Source organism: Ipomoea nil, unplaced genomic scaffold (genome assembly GCF_001879475.1).
Source record: "Ipomoea nil cultivar Tokyo-kokei standard unplaced genomic scaffold, Asagao_1.1 scaffold3321, whole genome shotgun sequence".
NCBI classification, from domain to species: Eukaryota; Viridiplantae; Streptophyta; class Magnoliopsida; order Solanales; family Convolvulaceae; genus Ipomoea; species Ipomoea nil.
Window position 1 is genome coordinate 6,810,947 of NW_017619749.1, and position 18,528 is coordinate 6,829,474.

General features: G+C 33.0%; 3 protein-coding genes across 3 annotated transcripts; all 3 read left to right on the top strand.

Annotated features, from left to right (window-relative positions):
* The first annotated feature begins 2,741 nt into the window (after positions 1 to 2,741).
* LOC109170274 (polygalacturonase-like) lies at positions 2,742 to 4,497 on the top strand. The gene is made up of 3 exons (XM_019319310.1): positions 2,742 to 3,275; positions 3,360 to 3,649; positions 3,790 to 4,497. The coding sequence occupies exons 1-3, from the start codon at positions 2,820 to 2,822 to the stop codon at positions 4,220 to 4,222; spliced, it is 1,179 nt and encodes a 392-aa protein (XP_019174855.1). The 5' UTR covers positions 2,742 to 2,819; the 3' UTR covers positions 4,223 to 4,497.
* A 4,015-nt stretch (positions 4,498 to 8,512) lies between these two features.
* LOC109170276 (2-alkenal reductase (NADP(+)-dependent)-like) lies at positions 8,513 to 10,702 on the top strand. The gene is made up of 5 exons (XM_019319312.1): positions 8,513 to 8,801; positions 9,332 to 9,512; positions 9,606 to 9,772; positions 9,902 to 9,984; positions 10,237 to 10,702. Exons 1-5 carry the CDS (start codon positions 8,568 to 8,570, stop codon positions 10,616 to 10,618), a joined length of 1,047 nt encoding a protein of 348 aa, XP_019174857.1. The 5' UTR covers positions 8,513 to 8,567; the 3' UTR covers positions 10,619 to 10,702.
* Positions 10,703 to 14,453: 3,751 nt separating this feature from the next.
* On the top strand, positions 14,454 to 17,359 carry LOC109170278 (2-alkenal reductase (NADP(+)-dependent)-like). Its single transcript, XM_019319313.1, has 5 exons — positions 14,454 to 14,819; positions 15,473 to 15,650; positions 15,731 to 15,897; positions 16,368 to 16,450; positions 16,781 to 17,359. Exons 1-5 carry the CDS (start codon positions 14,592 to 14,594, stop codon positions 17,157 to 17,159), a joined length of 1,035 nt encoding a protein of 344 aa, XP_019174858.1. The 5' UTR covers positions 14,454 to 14,591; the 3' UTR covers positions 17,160 to 17,359.
* The last annotated feature ends 1,169 nt before the right edge of the window (positions 17,360 to 18,528 follow it).

An 18,528-nucleotide genomic window follows, 5' to 3' on the forward strand; every position in this document is an offset into this window, starting at 1 on the left:
ACAAAGAGGGAGGATGAAAGTAGAAAGTAAAGCAGAAAGTGGAGCACTATAGTTTGACAATTTCATATGCGTCTTGATTTACTGCATAATGAAAGCCTTTAATTTGGGATTTAAATTATGCCATGATTGCTTTTTGGAATATATTTAGGAATTCCATATATTTATTGTATTGTATACTACTATACGTTTTACTTCAACTTCACATTCGTCTGTTGCTTCAATTCTGGGTTCTGGCTCCATCTCTTTTTTCTTGAAATTTTCCTTTTAACAAAAAAATAAACATCTTTTTTTCTTTTTTGTTATTAGTATTAAACATGTTCTCATATAACTAATAAACATTTTCCTGTATAAGTATTATATTTGATATGTGAAATGTTCTCACACAAGTTTTTGGCAAAATATAGACATAATTCAAGAGTATACAATGTATTTAGTTTTAGGAATAAGGGTCAAATAGGCCATCGAACTGCACCTAATAATGCAATTAGGCCATCGAACTTTAAAAAGCAACAATTAGCTCCCTGAACTAACTAATTCTATTCAATTAGTCCAATTTGTAGGTTTTGGAGGTTATTAGCAGGTCACCCCTAATTTATAATATTTTTAAAAAATTATTATTTAAAATACTTATTTAAAATTAAAAAAAAAAAAAAAAAAAAAAAAAAAAAAAGATACCGTCTGCCGGAGACGAAGAAACCTTCTTCGTCTCCGGCCATGGAGACGGAGTTAATTTCTTCGTCTCTGGCCGGAGACGAAGAAGGTTCCTTCGTCTCCGGCCAGAGACGAAGAAGTTAACTCCGTCTCCATTGCCGGAGACGAAGAAACTCTTCGTCTCCATGGCCGGAGACGAAGAGTCTCTTCGTCTCCGGCCATGGAGACGAAGATATTCTTCGTCTCCGGCCATGGAGACGAAGATATTCTTCGTCTCTGGCTGGAGACGAAGAATATCTTCGTCTCCAGCCAGAGACGAAGAAGATTTCTCCGTCTCCATGGCCGGAGACGAAGAAACCTTCTTCGTCTCCGGCGTGTCAATCTCTGTTTTTTTTTTTTTTTTTTTTTTTTTTTTTTTTTTTTAATTTTAATTATTAATATTAAATAATTATTTTAAATAATAATTAATTTTTTTTTTGAAAAGAGCTAACCTGCTAACAACTTGGAAACCTACAAATTAGACTAATTGAATAGAATTTGTTAGTTCAGGGACCCAATTGTAGCTTTTTGAAGTTCGGTGGCCTAATTGCATTATTGAGTGCAGTTCGATGGCCTATTTGACCCTTATTCCTTAGTTTTATAAGTTATCTTAGATTAGATTATTAATTTAAACAATTGTTTTTCTCGTTGATTTTTCTTTTTCTTTTTAAGTTTGAAATCGGAGGCCAGCCAAATATTATTTCTTCACTTCTTACATCACTCAAACTTCTTAATTTATCTGATGTTGTCCAACCTCTCCCATATATAATAAATATAAAATAATAATAAGGTTTACATCAATTAATTTTGTACAAAATAAGGCAATTATATTTATTTATATTGTTATAACTTATAACCATAATCTTAATAATATATTCATATTAGGGGTATGGCCACCATTTTGTGCACGACATAAGCTGAGTTAGTTTAACGCTAAGTCGCTAATTAAAACTATATATAGAGTCAACAATACAATGTTACTGCCGTTTCTAAAGCATCCAATATTAATTACTATTGACTATTTGAAGGTAGTTAGGTCTATCCAAAGTTGCAAATTAAGTGAAACGTTAACAACCAAAGTCGTATCGAATTGAAGAAGACGAAGGAGCCGCAGAGATCAGAGCTGAATCTTTAGAATGGTGGTCAGTGGGTCTTCATCCCCGCCCCCTACGCTTGTAATTATAGTCTTATTGGATTATTCTTATTTAATTTTATATACCATAACTTATAATCTCAGATCAAAAACTGATTATCGGAGGGTAATTTTAAAAAGAGGGAATAAGTGACGTACAATTGATTTGATAATCATACGATTTCAAGTTCAACTCTTTATAAAAGCTGCCTGTTGGCCTTGTGATCATTTGTTGGCTAAGGTCATAAGACAACTTTATCCAAAATATACATTCAATAGTAGTTTATGTTTTTTCGTAAATAAATACGTTTTTAAAAAGAGGGAATACTTTTTTTTTTTTAATGTTTATATACGTATCCTTTAAATACCTTAATAATTGTAACTACATCATACTTACTGTTATATACTACTTGGTAAGTTGGTATTACTTACTCTTAATTCCAAATAATTAAGATTAAGATTTTCAAAGTGGGTGGCAGTTTTTTCGTTGGATTGGTAACGACTACGTCCTAAGTCCTATCCCCATACGCTGTGTGCAGTGCTTGAGGAACTACCAACGAAATTTGAGTTTTGACTGTTAATTTTAATTTTATTAAAATATAACTTCATTATTGAATTTGTTCAATTCTACCGGGCCACACAGTAATTAGAATAAATAATAAATGAATAAGGTTTATAATTGCCTCAAATTTCTCCTGACATTGTGGAGCCAAACCAAATTGTCATATATACCTGCCCATTATCCATGTTAGCGTCAAACCAACTAACATTTCTACCCATGAAAGAAAAAAGGTTTAAATCGTTAAAAAAGCAAACAGATGATGGTCGTTCGTTGTACGTTGACAAATGCAACAATTTCCATGACCAAACTTCCATTCACGGCCCCTATTTATACACAAACAAACACTCCCTTTAGCTTCATCATCACTCCTATCACCATTAATTAACACCAGTACTTCAATTCCGATCCCTTGTCTTTTTCGTAATTAAAGAAAAGATGGGTCGTAGAGTTTCGTATTTCCCACTTGCTTTGACCTTAGTTTTCTTAGCTGCGGCGGCGGCGGCCACGGTGGCTAATGCCATGTACAACGTGGAGAGCTACGGGGCAAAGGCGGACGGCCGGACTGACTCGTCCGCCGCCTTTTTGAAGGCCTGGGATGCGGCGTGTGAGTTGAACAGGCCGGCCACCATTTTCGTGCCGCGTGGGGAGTTCTTGCTGCGCAACGTGCTGTTTCGCGGCGAGAAATGCGGGAACAGGAATGGCATCACGTTGCAGATCAGCGGAACGCTTCTGGCCCCGTCGGACTATAATGTGATTGGGCATTCCGATGCTTGGATCAAGTTCAACAGGGTCACCGCCGTTTCCATCATCGGCGGAACCCTTGACGCCCAAGGTTCCTCTCTCTGGAACTGCAAAAACCACGGCAAGGGTGGCTGCCCTGAGGGATCTACGGTATATATATATGGATTCATTCTTACTCTTGAAATACATGCATGCATATATAAACTAAATGAAAAAATTTATTTGTTTTCGCAGACACTGGCTATCTACGACTCTGACAATGTGGCTATCACGGGACTAACTTCACAAAACAGCCAAAAGTTCCATATTTTGATTCGTGGCACCCGTAACGCCAAGCTACAAGGAGTGAAGATCTCTGCCCCGGAAGACAGCCCCAACACCGACGGAATCCACGTCCAGTCTTCCTCCGGAGTTACCATCACCAATTCCAATATAGGCACGGGCGATGACTGCATCTCCATTGGCCCCGGCACCACCAACCTATTGGTCCAAAGCATCGCTTGCGGCCCCGGCCACGGAATAAGGTACAAAGTGATCAGAGAAACCCGAAGTTACTTAAGAGAGTATAAATTGAGTAAAAATAAACTAATAATATAAATTGTTCAGGCCAGTAGTCCAACTTGTAACTTTCTGGTTAACTTCATTATGTTGCATTTTTGTGCAGTATTGGGAGTCTAGGGTGGTCTGCGCAGGAGGCGGGGGTGGAAAACGTGAAGGTGAGGAACGTTCAGTTCACCGGAACGGAGAACGGAGTTCGGATCAAGACGTGGGCGAGGCCGAGCAATGGGTATGTGAGAAACGTTCTTTTCCAGCGCGCAACCATGGTGGACGTCCACAACCCCATCATCATTGACCAGAACTACTGTCCCCATAACGAGAACTGCCCCCACCAGTCGTCGGGGATTAAGATCAGCGGCATAACGTTTGAAGACATCCACGGGACGTCGGCGACGGAGGTGGGCGTGGAGTTACAGTGCAGCAAAAGCCGGCCGTGCAGCGGGATAACGGTGGACGACGTTAAGCTCACCTACAACGGCCGTCCAGCCGAAGCTTCCTGCACCAATGCTGCATGTCCCCGTATCTTCAGCCGTTATTAACGATTAAGCTAAGCTGCCATTATCCAAACAATTAAAGCAAAATTTTGCTTTGCTTAGAAGAAGAAGAAGAAGACTAAAAGGCAGTTTAGAATAATTAATTAATGTTATATTATTATTATTATTATTGTATCGATAAGTTTCAGTTTGAGTTATTGTTGCCTGAGCCCGTGGCTGCATGTAGCGAGCCTGGCCTTGCATCCACTTATGTTCTGTAATCCTTAATTTTCAGAATCAGAAAAAAGTACCTCTTAATGTGAACTTGACTACTTTCAATCCTCTTCAATTCCTTAATTATTAATTGCTTTTTGAACCAACAAATTGACACAATTTCAATATATTGTGCTTAGGTAACTGAAATTGAAGAAATAATAATTGATGACCAAATTAATGTTGACTAATTAAATTATAGCATTTTATACTAAACTGTTGAACACTGCTTACCCATCCACACCTAACTTTCTCATTTAAATACATTATTGCTGTATTAATCTATACTTTAGCTTAGCTAGAAAATTATCATTTTTTTTCTTCATCCAAACAGTAATTTTTGCTTAATTATTAGTACGTGATGAAGCTAGTCAAGTTTCAGTTACATTGCTATTAACAAAGAAATAAGTAAACAAAGATAACAACTTCAAATTTTCAATTAGAAGAAAAACTACTGTCACAATAATAATAATATATTTTTTTGTGTATATTGCCACATGTACCATCTAGATTCCATATGCCTTTAATTTACTATAAAGGGGTATAGCTTTTATAGTTAAAAGAGAATAATTAATACTTATAAGGCATGTTCATGTGACAAACTAAAAGCTCGTCCATAGTTATATACTTCTATATATAGTTTGTTATAGTTAATATATATATATATATATATATATATATATATATATATATATACTTCTTTCTTTTTTTTTTTTAATGAAATAGAGCCTAATTTGATTATGAGATAGCAGCAATTTGTTTTTGTTTTTGTTAAAAATAAAAATAAAAATTCTGGTGTAGCACTGTAGCAAGGCAGGTCAATACATATGCGTGTAGATGGGAGACGTATTCATACTTCAAGGTCAAATAGGCCTACCCCTGTTGACATTATACGTTGAAATTGGTTGCATACTACAGTAGTTCAAGTGGAAGAATAGTGGACCATGTACAAATGTACTAAATATTTGTCTCAAAAAATTAGGTGATTTTATCCGGCATGGCAAGAAATCTCGCAATTCACGACCAACGAAAATTAGACGGTAACAGTTTTATTACGACGAAATTCGACTTTAATTTCAACCAATATCGAGATCAGAAAAATTTACCTTCAAAATTTCTGATCAATACCTAATATTGGACGGAAATAGCGTCTAACACCTAATAAGTAGACAAAAAATCCACCATTTTGGTATATGGTAATTTCCATCCAATTAACTCCTACAAATTTTGATCAACAAATTTACAAATAATAATTCCAATTTGGCGAATTATAGTTTAAAATTAATTGAATAACATCCTAGTTATGATGGTACACACATATACAGGAGTAGCTGATGGTTATTGTTCGGGTCCCGGCCGGCCAATAAGATGGAGGTGGGTGGAAGGGTTTCAAAGATGGGTGTGGGTGCTGCTTTAATTTAATGCTTTGTGGAATATATTAATCAGTTTAATTAATCCCCGGCAACTAATTTATTAATTACAACTCAGATCATGCATGTACTTATAATAAATTAAAGTCTAATGCCTGATGGTTCATGGAGTATTAGGCGTATTTTGAGTATCCAAGAATGAAGAGATTTGAAGGTTGTTATTATGAGTGGAAATAATGAGCCGCAGTAGTTACGATATGGTATGTCCAAAAATTGGTGGTGGTCATATATCGTCGTCACACATGGTTAAGGTTGTTCCTCTTTACAAGTTATTACAAAAAAAATGTGTTGAAAATGGAGTTAACTACTCCTAAAAGACTTATTGTCAATTAAGTATATGGATAAGAATATAACTTACATGTGGTTGATATTGCATGGCAGACCTCCTTTCGCAAATTGAAAAGCCGGCCTCTCACGCAAATTTGTGAAAAATAAGTTTCTTTTTTTAAATCTCTCCTTTGATATTTCAATTCTAAATAATTGTTCAACATGGTAAGACAAAAATTTATAAAATAGTTTACTTAATAAAAATTCTCAGCTCGGACATTATTTTAAAAGAAAAAGTATCTTTATACATTTTTAATGTGGAATGATGTCGCAATATAATGTGGAGCATTAAGCTGAACAACTTCGTTGGTGATTGCAGGAGCAACAACACCACGTGACGAAGGAGTACTGGAGGCTATTGATAAAAGAGGAGAAGAGAAAGAAAAAGGAAAAAAATTCTTAATAGATTCAGACACTTAATACCATATAAGGATATAAATTGAAGTAATTGTTTTATATTATTAATGAATAAACCGGAGACTATAAATAGTTTACAAAAGAAAAGAAGTAACAGGAAGTTACAACAAAAGCTGCACTATTCTACAGAAATACATTTAGAACAACTAAATGAATATAGAAAGTGTCAACTGCATATAGACTTAACAGTCGGAGGAGGGATTGCACAACTTGATGCAAGCAGTGTACAAGCGGCTTCACCTCCGAGGGTTTAATGTTTTTGATCAATCTTCTTCCTCTTGCCGCTTCAATCTGCAATAACAAATTCTCTCGATCAATTTGCAACTTCAATCTTCTTCACCCTTTCTCTCAACAAATTGTCATTCCATAGCAAATTGTTCAAAACTTATCAACCAAACTCGCGACAACTCCAATATGACAATTAACTTCTCCAAGCCATTTTCTTATGTATCTCGAATAAATCAACTCATTATTATTGTCATCCTTTGTTACCTCTGATCTTAGCACTATCATCTATATTTATTTTCACAAATAATTCATATATTCACTTCAAGACATTGATTCAAACCCTCATACTTAACAATATGTCGAGTATATATAATGTGGTGTTGAATTAAACATGTAACTAAATAATCATTCGACTAATTTTGTGTTTGTTGCATTAATATTTTGTGCAATTTAATTTAATGTTAATGGGACACTGTACTGAATATATACAAAGTTAAATGCACCAAAAACATTATGGACTTTTGCATGTAAATTATAGATAAGTGAGTGTGGTACATTGGAACTAATTAGTACTTTGTGTATTAGAATTGTATTGTTGTACTTTTTAGTTGGCCTTAATGTTTACACAAACTCATAATTTAGCATGACTAAAATAATCCCTTTTTATTTATTTATTTACTCTAATTAGTGTTACCAAACACTCATATTAATTGTTTGACTAATTAAATAAGTTAAAGTTGGTTAAACAAACTAAATTTTGGCTGATAAATCATTTTTCAAACACCCTATAATAAGTATTATATTAAATCCAATAGGACACAAAGACAAAATCTCCTATATATGTGGTTGTCTCACAAATATCATCATAAAAATCATAATCTTGATTTAGAAGTATTATATTTTCTATCACATCTTTCCTCCCATTCGACTAGTATTCGCTCATATGATAGTTTAGTTCTTTTATATTGTAGGCGGTTGATGTGTTCTTTTGATTCTTGCTCTATTACTTTTATTTCTCGGACTTTAAACCGGGTAGCACATTCGTTAGCTTCTGTTGCTCTTACGCAGGCACATTCGATGTATTGGGAGTTACCTCCTTAATTTGTTTCTGCTTTGCTCAGTTAATATAGCAGCTTTTTTTTCAAAAAAAAAAAAAAAAAAAAAAAAAATCTATCAAAATAATCACATTATTTCTCATAAGTAATATTATCTTTTATTTTATAAGTAACAATCAATCAATTTATCTTAAATTAGTATTACATTTATTGTATAAGTAATTATTTAACTCCTAAGTATTACATTTTTTACTAAAGTATTACACTATTACTTCGTATTTATTAGTATTATATTTTCATTTCTTATGAATAAGGATTGTTGAATCCGTGATAGATTTCACAGGAGACTAACCAAACCCATCTTCTTAATTTTGGCAAATTATTGTATGGATCGTAAAAAAATACATTTTAATATATTAAAATACATTATTTATGCATGTATTAAATGTATATTATACAAAATAATATATTTTCTTTGAATACATCAATATACATTTTTAATATACTAAAAATACATTATTTATGTTTTAAAAAATATATATTATTTATCTACTAAATATACATTATGTGGAACCATAATGATTGCTAAATTCCTCTCCCATAAAAATATGTGGAGAGAACATACTTCTACGTCGCAACCGAGACAGCTCGATCGGTAGTGAGAGAGAGACATACAGAGAAATGGCGGCTATGGAGGAAGTGAGCAACAAGCAGATAGTACTGAAAGACTACGTCACCGGATATCCCAAAGAGTCCGACATGGAAATCCGTACGAGGAATCTGAAGCTGGAGGTTCCACAAGGTTCCAACGCCGTTCTTGTTAAGAACCTCTATCTTTCTTGCGACCCCTACATGCGTGCTTGCATGACCAAACCCCATGACGACACATATTTCGACTCTTTCACTCCTGGATCAGTACGTTAATAAAATTCCCAATTTTAATTTGCATTCTTTTCGTTTTAAACCCATCTAGCTATTCTTTTATTACAATTATTATTTTGGGTACATTTAGGGATTGAGGAATTTAACTGACTTCTAGGCCCTAAGCTCCTGCATATTTTTATCTGTTAGTTATTTCAAATTGTAAAAAAATGATTTTTTTTTTTTTTTTTTTGGGGATAACAGATTTTGATTTTCTGCCTGTCCAAAGTTGGATCATGAAACAGAGAAGGAAAAGGAATTGACTAGATATATATATACTACTTTGCTCCTGGATTCAGTGTTAAATTTATGTCTGCCTGCTATGGAAAATATCCATTTAAAATGTCTTCATCAGATTTTACAGAGTTTTTGCTGATTGAAGGACACTGCACACTCTTAGAGCTAATACTCTCTTCAATTCATGAAATTTTAAATTGGCCTCGAGACAATAATTATATCCGCTTGAATAGAATGTACCTGTAGCTATTAACTGGTATCCCTATATATCATCCAATATAATGTAGCCCATTGCTGGATATGGAGTTGCTAAAGTCGTGGATTCTGATAATCCAAACTTCAAGAAAGGCGACTTGGTTTGGGGAATAACTGGATGGGAGGAGTACAGCATTATCACTTCTACACAGCTGGGCCTCTTTAAAATTGAACATACAGATGTGCCTCTTTCTTACTACACTGGACTCCTCGGTAAGTAAGTAAGTTTGGGGTTGGTGATCTTGATTGTTTGTGAGAATTTATTAAATCACAGCTTAATTGTCTTATTTGCAAAAAAAATTATAGGTATGCCCGGTATGACTGCTTATGTTGGATTTTACGATGTGTGCTCTCCCAAGAAAGGAGATACTGTTTATGTTTCAGCTGCATCTGGTGCTGTTGGTCAGCTTGTTGGACAATTAGCAAAGCTTTTTGGTTGCTATGTTGTTGGTAGTGCTGGAAGCAAACAGAAGGTTTGTTTCATCAATTTTATATTATGAATGGTACGGTAAATCTGTGGATGTCACCATACAAAATATAATGCTTTCAATTTGCTCTATTATATTCGATTAATATTTTGGTTTTCCGGCCTGTATGTTAAGGTTGATCTGCTGAAGAATAAATTTGGGTTTGATGAAGCTTTTAACTACAAAGAGGAGCAGGACTTGGATGCCACTTTGAAAAGGTCAGTTAGTTCAATACTTCAAATTTTGTTTGAAGAGAGAAAAGTATTGTCCTAGCTTTAAAGTGAAGATTAGTGTATATAAGTATATTGTTTGATGAGATTGCATTCACTATAGGGTTTCAATGATCTTATTTGATGAATATAATCATTTTTGTTTTGTTTTGAAAGATATCCTATATATGCTTGTGCATTGTTACAGATATGATAACATTATATTATATTGCCAACACATATATGTCTTGTTTTGATTAGGTATTTCCCTAATGGAATTGATATTTACTTTGAGAATGTGGGGGGAAAGATGCTGGATGCAGTGCTTCCCACCATGAACCTTCATGGGCGCATCGCTGTGTGTGGAATGATCTCGCAATACAATCTTGAAAAACATGAAGGTATTCACAACTTATTTTGCCTCATCTCGAAACGGATTCGCATGGAAGGATTTATAGTAGTTGACTCCTATCATCTGTATCCAAAATATCTGGAGATAATCCTGCCATGCATAAAGGAAGGAAAGGTTACATATGTGGAGGATGTAGCTGTGGGTCTTGAAAGTGCCCCTGCTGCTCTGGTTGGCCTTTTTTCTGGTCACAATGTTGGGAAGCAGTTGGTGGCCATTTCACATGATGAATAATATATATAATTTGGCATGGCTGTAGACTGTGTAACATGTAGAAGGTGATCTATCTGCACTAATAAAATTACTAAATTCGTTTTCTTTTCTCTTGCAAAACACATACTATTATGGCCCTGATTGGTAAATGGTTATTTGCTAATAGCTGTTAGCTGATTGGGTTAATTAGAGAATATAACTAGTTGATAATATTAGCTGATTGTAGAAAAGTGTTTGATTTTAGTTGATAGTTGTTTGGTATAATTTCTTTTCTCAAAAAGCTAATTGAAAAAGTTGTTTTGAGCAGCTTTTAAAATTTTTGCATTTTGAAGTTAAACAATTAATAGTGGTCAAATAAGCTAAAATTAGCTGATAAGCCAACTATATATTTTACCAAAGGAAAATACTACATGGACTCCCATTTCTTACTCCTAATTTGTACTCCCTCTCACAAATTCTTGATGTAGTCACATTTCTTGGGACTCACATGATGAGAATATCTAATCTTTGTTTGTCCTGTCATGGAGTAAAAGTGAGAGAGTAAAATTTAGGAGTACATGTAGTAGAACTTTAAACCAAATAGGGCCAATATCTTGTTTGAGATCTTTGAAGCACATCAATATAATGATGCAAATCATAAACAAATGAAGCATAAATATAATGGAGTGTTATGGCATATGCAGCATTTATACCATGGCAAGGAACCGGGTTCAAAATACAGAATTTACATACGGAATGTTTATAATTTACATATTAAGTGTTCATAATTTGAATTGTGAACATTTAGTATGTAAATTGTGTATGAAAATGATAAATATTTAATATACAAAATTATAAAAATTCAATATATAAATATAATTGTGTATTTTTAAACCCGAACCCACCTTACAAAATGGACGTGAGTCCACGTAATAATTTGCCGTGTTCTGATCAATATCTAAATATCTAATTTTGTTCTTATTCTCAACTAAAATAAAAATAAAAATCTAAATATCTAATTTTGTGGTCAATTACCATCCACGTATGACATACCCTCTGCATGCATGTTTAACGGAAAAGGGGCTATCAATTATGAGTAATTTTACATGGAGTTCTGATCTATTATATAGAGTCCCAAATATAATTAGATTTTTTAAATTTTATTCCATTATGTGGCGAATTATAATGAATTACTTTTTTATATGAATCTCAATATAAGTGTTATATCAAGATTTTGTGTGTGAGAGTAAAAGTTGAGAATAGAAAATAGGAGTACAGATAATATTTTCCTTTTACATGTACTCCCAATTCGTACTCTCATTTTATACTCCCTATAGGTTTATGCATGGTATTCCATATACTCTTGTACAAATAATCAATTTAGTGTTGTGTGAAATTAACATGCAACATAAGGCAGCTCTAGTCAAGTTAATTGGATAATTAGTTTAGTTATCATAAGATTTCAAGTTCAACTTGTAGTGAGAGTCGGTTTAATTTTAATTAATTTTTTTAATGATGGGATTAATGATTGAATTTTGGAGATATTTAAATACAAAAACAAAAACAAAAACAATGATGATTATAAAATTGAAAACTTCATTAAATAAATATATTTTTCTCAAAGAAAATAATGGGGACACAATATAAGATTCTTGTTCGTTGACATGTACTTTTTTTGGGTAGAAAATAAATCAATTTAGATTGTTCATAGTTGATTGGCTCAAATCAAGAAAGTCAATAAATTGTCCTTATTGAGAGTCAAACTTATAACATTGTTGGTTGGTATATACTCTTTTAATTGGTAAAAATAAGAATAAAAATAGAAATAAATTATTTTTTAACAATCAATGATCACTTGTCGTGTTAAGAAATGTCACATTTGGGAAAAGAAGAAATGTCACATTTGGGAGGAGAAGAAATGTGACATTAATTAGTGGGTAATCAATTGTTTGTAATAATATGTTTTTTGAAGACAATATCTCGTTTGAGATCTTTGAAGCACATCAATATAATGATGCAAATTAAGCATAATGGAGTGATATGGATGGTCAATATCTAAATATCTAATTTTGTGGCCAATTATCATCCACGTACCCTCTACATGCATGTTTAACGGAAAAGGGGGCTATCAATTATTTCATACTAACTGTTACAGTACTTTTTTTTTTTTTTTAATATCATTGTAGTATATCTCTTAACTCTTCAAAAGGTTACAATTTTAACTCATCAAACTCTATTAAAATTTTACATAGTATATGAGTATTTAAAAAATTATTATTTTGATTCTTAATTTACAAAATAGAGAATTGACAACTTTTTTTTTCTAAGAATTTTTATCTTCAATTGTATTACATCGTCTTTATTTTCTCTACGCGAATTTGTTAAAATCAAGATTTTTATCAACCTATTGAATACTACTGATTCTATTACATTGCAGTATCTGTTTATAACTACTTTCTCAACTTATTGAAGCACAAAAAGCCAGTATCGCCTCTACTGAGGCTCGATCCCACAACCTCCCTAATGAATGATGTTTTTGTTCTTTTCAAATTGAGCATGACTAAAGAAAATTAAGTCCTAAGATCGATCATAATTCGTCTCCTCCTCAAATTAAGGTAGGATGAGGAGGAGAATTGTAAACTTAAATCTCTTTATTTATGTTTAAATTGAAATCTTAAGTTAAAAAGGACAAAAATACCCTTAAAATTTTAAATTTTGCATGTCTTAAACGGAAGAGTAACTAGCGTGATAAATGTTAGCACTAAAATTAAAATAATAGTCGTGGATAAAAATTTATAGGAATTAAATATGTGAATCAAAATTGTTATTTTATTAATATTCGTGGGATCAAAATTGATATTTGCTCATTTTTGTTATCAAATATTAATCCTAAGAGCATCTCCCACATACGTCAAATTTCAACGCCAAAGTACCATCCCACCAAATTTCTCTCTCCAAGATGTGTCTGCATCGCGCTATTACGCCAAAAAAAAAATGGCAATAATGAACAGTGCAGTGCCAAATATGTGGCACTGCACTGTTCATCCGCGGCAAATTAAAAACAAGAAGAAAATTACCCTTTAATTTTGTCATTGCTTCTTTTTATAATTCTAAATGTATTCTTTGTTTGTTTTATATGTAATTTTGTATTTCGTTAAATATTTATATTTAAAATTTGTATTATTAAATAAAAATTATACCATTTTAAAGATCTCATTGAGACGATCGAAACAAGACTAATATTGAATATATATTAATTAAAATTTCAAATACATCAAACATAACTAGAACATAATAAAAGATCTCATTAAAATTTCAAATACATCAAAGATAACTAGAACATATTATATTTCAATAATTTCTTAATTAAAGATAAAGAAGCTCATTATGCACTCCGTAATATATTGATTGAGCATTTGTGGGAACGATATAGTAATTCTGATAATTAAATGTACTAAATGTTGTATGCTATATTATTATTGGAATAAATCAGTTTTCAAAAATATTGTTATATTCGATTTTTTAAAATAATTAATGTTATAAAAAAATTAATATTAATAAAAATTATTATTTATATCATAAGTTATATTTTATAGTAAACTAATTAAGTTCGAATTAAATTATATTAAACTAATTATATTCAAACTAATAATTGAGAAATTAAATTATTTTAGTGTAAAAATTTAGTGTTTTGGTGTAAATAGGTTAGAGATGAATAAAATTTAGTGTAAAAATATGCTGAAAATATTCTTTTTGATATAACATTTGTTAAAAAAAATTGATGTTTTGAAAATAGATGGGTTGGAGATGCTCTAATACAATGACAATAGCGACTATAGTTTGTATGGTCAGTCACAAAAATATCAACGACGACGACTCCGTGAAGTGATATTTACCAATTTTGTTCATTGTATTTTAAGTTATTTAAATCGGGTTCCCATAAATTATACCACAGGGACAGACTTCCACAGTCACTGTTCACTGTTCAGACAGACAACAGCATCGAGAGGGAGAAATGGCTATGGAGGAAGTGAGCAACAAGCAGATAGTACTAAAAGACTACGTCACCGGATATCCCAAAGAGTCCGACATGGAAATCCGTACCACCACTCTGAAGCTGGAGGTTCCACAAGGTTCCAACGCCGTTCTTCTTAAGAACCTCTATCTTTCTTGCGACCCCTACATGCGTGGTCGCATGAACAAACCCCATGGCAGCTATGTCGACTCTTTCACTCCTGGATCGGTACGCTAATAATGTTTTCAATTTTTGGTTATATTCGTTTTAAACTCGTCTATTAATTGTTTTTTGTTACTGTAATTGCTTTGGATAGATTTAGGGATTGAGGATTTAACTGAAACAAGGAATTGATAGGCCCTCAGATCCTGTACGTTTATCTGTTAGCTAGTTAATTCAAGTGGGAATTGAAGCACGCGGATAGATGCTCTGAGCTTTTGATTATTAAATATGTGTTATGGTAAGGAAGGAAGTTAAAAAACTTGAGATTTTTTATTTTTTCCAGTTTAGTGTTAAGAATTAATATTTGTACTGAGGCATCAATCTGGTCTTGATTTTCTGCCTGTCCAAAGTTGGATCATGAAACAGAGAAGGAAAGAGAATTGACTAGACATACTACTTTGCTCCTGGATCCACTGTGAAATTTATGTTTGCCTGCTATGTAAAATATCCATTTAAAATGTCTTTGTCAGATTTTACAAAGTTTTTGTTTTGTAAGACAAATCATCAGCTGTTGATGGAAGGATATTGTGCACACTCTTAAAGCTAATATTCTCTTCATGAAATTTTAAATTGGCATAGGACAATTGTATATGCTTTAATGTACCAAGAGCCAAGTTATAGTCTGGTATATTAACTGGTACCCCCATCATCTAATGTAGCCTATTGTTGGATATGGAGTTGCTAAAGTCCTGGATTCTGATCATCCCAACTTCAAGAAAGGTGACTTGGTTTGGGGAGTGACTGGATGGGAGGAGTACAGCATTATCACTGCTACGCAGGCTCTCTTTAAAGTCGAACATACAGATGTGCCTCTTTCTTACTACACTGGGCTCCTTGGTAAGTTCACTGTTTGTAATCCTGATCATTCACATGAAATTGCTACTCTCTACCTGTCTTATCCATGAAATCTTCTATAGGTATGGCTGGGATGACTGCTTATGCTGGATTTCATGAGGTATGTTCTCCCAAGAAAGGAGATACTGTCTATGTTTCAGCAGCATCTGGTGCTGTTGGTCAGCTTGTTGGACAATTAGCAAAGCTTTTTGGTTGCTATGTTGTTGGTAGCGCTGGAAGCAAAGAGAAGGTTAGTTTCATCAATTTTATATTTGTCTGCAATTGGTAGTGACTGTGACCTCTCCATCATCAATGTTGCCTTTAATTTTGAGGTGTGTTAAGAGCCCTACATTGAAACAATAAGAGAGAACATATAGGTTTATAAGGCCACGAGTATATTAGTTAATTGATTGGATTCAGTCTTTACTCCATTTTCTCTTGAAAGATATATGTCATGTCTCTTCGTGAGCATATTAAATTGTTGGTGCATGCATACAGAATGCATTTGCACTTCATATGTAGAGTTTGACTGGCAATTAAATTTGAATATTTGCAAAGCACACCTAAAGCTTGTCTTTTGTTTTTATCCATGAAGTATTGGGTGTTCAAATGTGAAGATTACTGATGATAAATCTGTGGATTAGAAAATGGTTTCAATTAGCTTACCTTGTTTAAATTTGCTCTATTTGTTATATTTTTATGGTTTTCCTGTATGTTAAGGTTGATCTGCTGAAGAATAAATTTGGGTTTGATGAGGCTTTTAACTACAAAGAGGAGCAGGACTTGAATGCAGCCTTGAAAAGGTCAGTTCAATGCTCTAAATTATATTTTAGGAGAGAAAATTATCTAACAAGAGAGTATATGAGGCCCACTGTAAGAGAAACAGCCCTGTTTCTCGGGAGGATTTGTCATTAAAAGTGAAGATTGGTGTATATTGTTTGATGAGATTGAATTCCTTGACTCCTGCAAATATGGACTGTCAATTATTTTGTTTCACTGACAATAAAGTGATTGAAGTGAGGTCTTTGATGAATTACTTTCCTTTTGTTCCGGAAGATATCCTATACTTGTGCAATATTATTATAAATATCATTACATGCCTACAATTCTCAATGAAGTCTTGTTTTGTTTAGGTGTTTTCCTAATGGAATTGATATTTACTTCGAGAATGTGGGGGGTAAGATGCTGGACGCAGTGCTTCTGAACATGAACCTCCGAGGGCGCATTGCTGTGTGTGGAATGATCTCACAATACAATCTTGAAAAACCAGAAGGTGTTCACAACTTAACCTCTATTATCGCAAAACGGATTCGCATGGAAGGATTTATTGTAGCTGACCACTACCATCTGTATCCAAAATATCTGGAGATGATACTACCATGCATTAAGGAAGGCAAGGTTACATATGTTGAGGATGTAGCTGAGGGACTTGAAAGTGCTCCGGCTGCTTTGATTGGGCTCTTCTCTGGTCGGAATGTTGGGAAGCAGTTGGTGGCCATTTCACATGAATAGTGTGTTTATGTATGTGTGTTCTTCTCTGCTTGGCTTTCTAAATAAAGCGCTTGAGATGGGTATGCTGTGATATATATAATCTTGCTTTGTTCAGCAGATCCACCTTCATAATAAATATGGAGCAAATTTCACTTTTAATCCTCTATTATTATTGCATTGTTGCATTTAGTTCTACTCTTTTAGTTTTGCCTAATTATATCTCTGACTTTTCACCTCTGTTTTTGTTGTCATAATTAATTCTCAATTTAAATTGCCCAAACCCCATCAGGTTGTCTACGTTAACAATTTCTGGATTATTTTCGTTTTAAATTCCATCCACCATCTATATATTCTTCTTTTTGTTAATTCTTCTTTTAAATTAGCCTAGCCACAATTATATCAGCGCATAATGGTAAAGTATTTCACATTAACCTATATGATGTATATATGCATGTTTCTAGAGAGGAACTAGTAGGTAGTTTAAAAGATGTTTAAATGTGAGTTAATTAATACAGAGTTAGTAGGTAGTTTAAAAGAGATTTGAATGCAAATTAACTAATACAGAATTAGTAGGTAGTTTAAAAGAGGTTTAAATGCGAGTTAACTAATACAGAGTATATGGAATACAAAATTTGAAACTCAAAAGAGAGAATTGAAAAAGTTGAAAAGATGTAGAAGTGTAAAGATCAAATGTGTAACTTAGCTTGCAAAATTAATTTAAATTAGAAAGGAGCCAAATATTTTAAAAGGACAACAAAATGTACCAAGTGGCTTATAGTCCACTGGTATCGGGTTGCTCCCCTAAGTGGGAGGTGAAAGGTTTAAACTTTAATTGAGGCAAATAGTGTGTATATGTAGGGTATCCCTTCCTTATAATAAAAAAAAATGTTACGGAGTAATATTATATATAATCTACTATACTAATAAGAGCCCAAGAGAGTTAGGCCTATAATTCGTAGAAAAAATGGCGGTCACAGATTTTAATCAAATGAATGGCTCAGATTAATTAAAAGATTGATCAGATTTAAATTTTACACTAAAATTTCCTAAAATACCCACACACCGTTACTAATTCCGTTAAAATTTTAAGAATTGCCGTTAGTTCACCGTTAACTTACTCATTGATTTCAATAAAAAAAAAAAGGTCTTAGGTTCGAACCTCATCCCAATCAAAGTTGGCATAATTAGTACTCTATTTTACTCTTATTAAATTATATAAATAATAATTTAGTAGTTACAACAAAAAATAATACATATGCATTTCTTTAATTTAGAATTGTGTGTCCACAATGTCTTTATTAAAAAAAAAAAAATTATTAGTTATATTGTCTTTATTTTTCTTCAATATAAAAATTCTTTATATTCAAATTTATTAATTGATTATATTCGC

Coding starts and splice junctions, on each gene's coding strand:
- LOC109170274 (XM_019319310.1), top strand. CDS start 2,820: ATGGGTCGTAGAGTTTCGTATTTCCCACTTGCTTTGACCTTAGTTTTC. Junction 3,276..3,359: donor GCTGCCCTGAGGGATCTACG/GTATATATATAT, acceptor TTGTTTTCGCAG/ACACTGGCTATCTACGACTC. Junction 3,650..3,789: donor GGCCCCGGCCACGGAATAAG/GTACAAAGTGAT, acceptor ATTTTTGTGCAG/TATTGGGAGTCTAGGGTGGT.
- LOC109170276 (XM_019319312.1), top strand. CDS start 8,568: ATGGCGGCTATGGAGGAAGTGAGCAACAAGCAGATAGTACTGAAAGAC. Junction 9,773..9,901: donor GTGCTGGAAGCAAACAGAAG/GTTTGTTTCATC, acceptor CTGTATGTTAAG/GTTGATCTGCTGAAGAATAA. Junction 9,985..10,236: donor TTGGATGCCACTTTGAAAAG/GTCAGTTAGTTC, acceptor TGTTTTGATTAG/GTATTTCCCTAATGGAATTG.
- LOC109170278 (XM_019319313.1), top strand. CDS start 14,592: ATGGCTATGGAGGAAGTGAGCAACAAGCAGATAGTACTAAAAGACTAC. Junction 15,651..15,730: donor TTACTACACTGGGCTCCTTG/GTAAGTTCACTG, acceptor AATCTTCTATAG/GTATGGCTGGGATGACTGCT. Junction 15,898..16,367: donor GCGCTGGAAGCAAAGAGAAG/GTTAGTTTCATC, acceptor CTGTATGTTAAG/GTTGATCTGCTGAAGAATAA.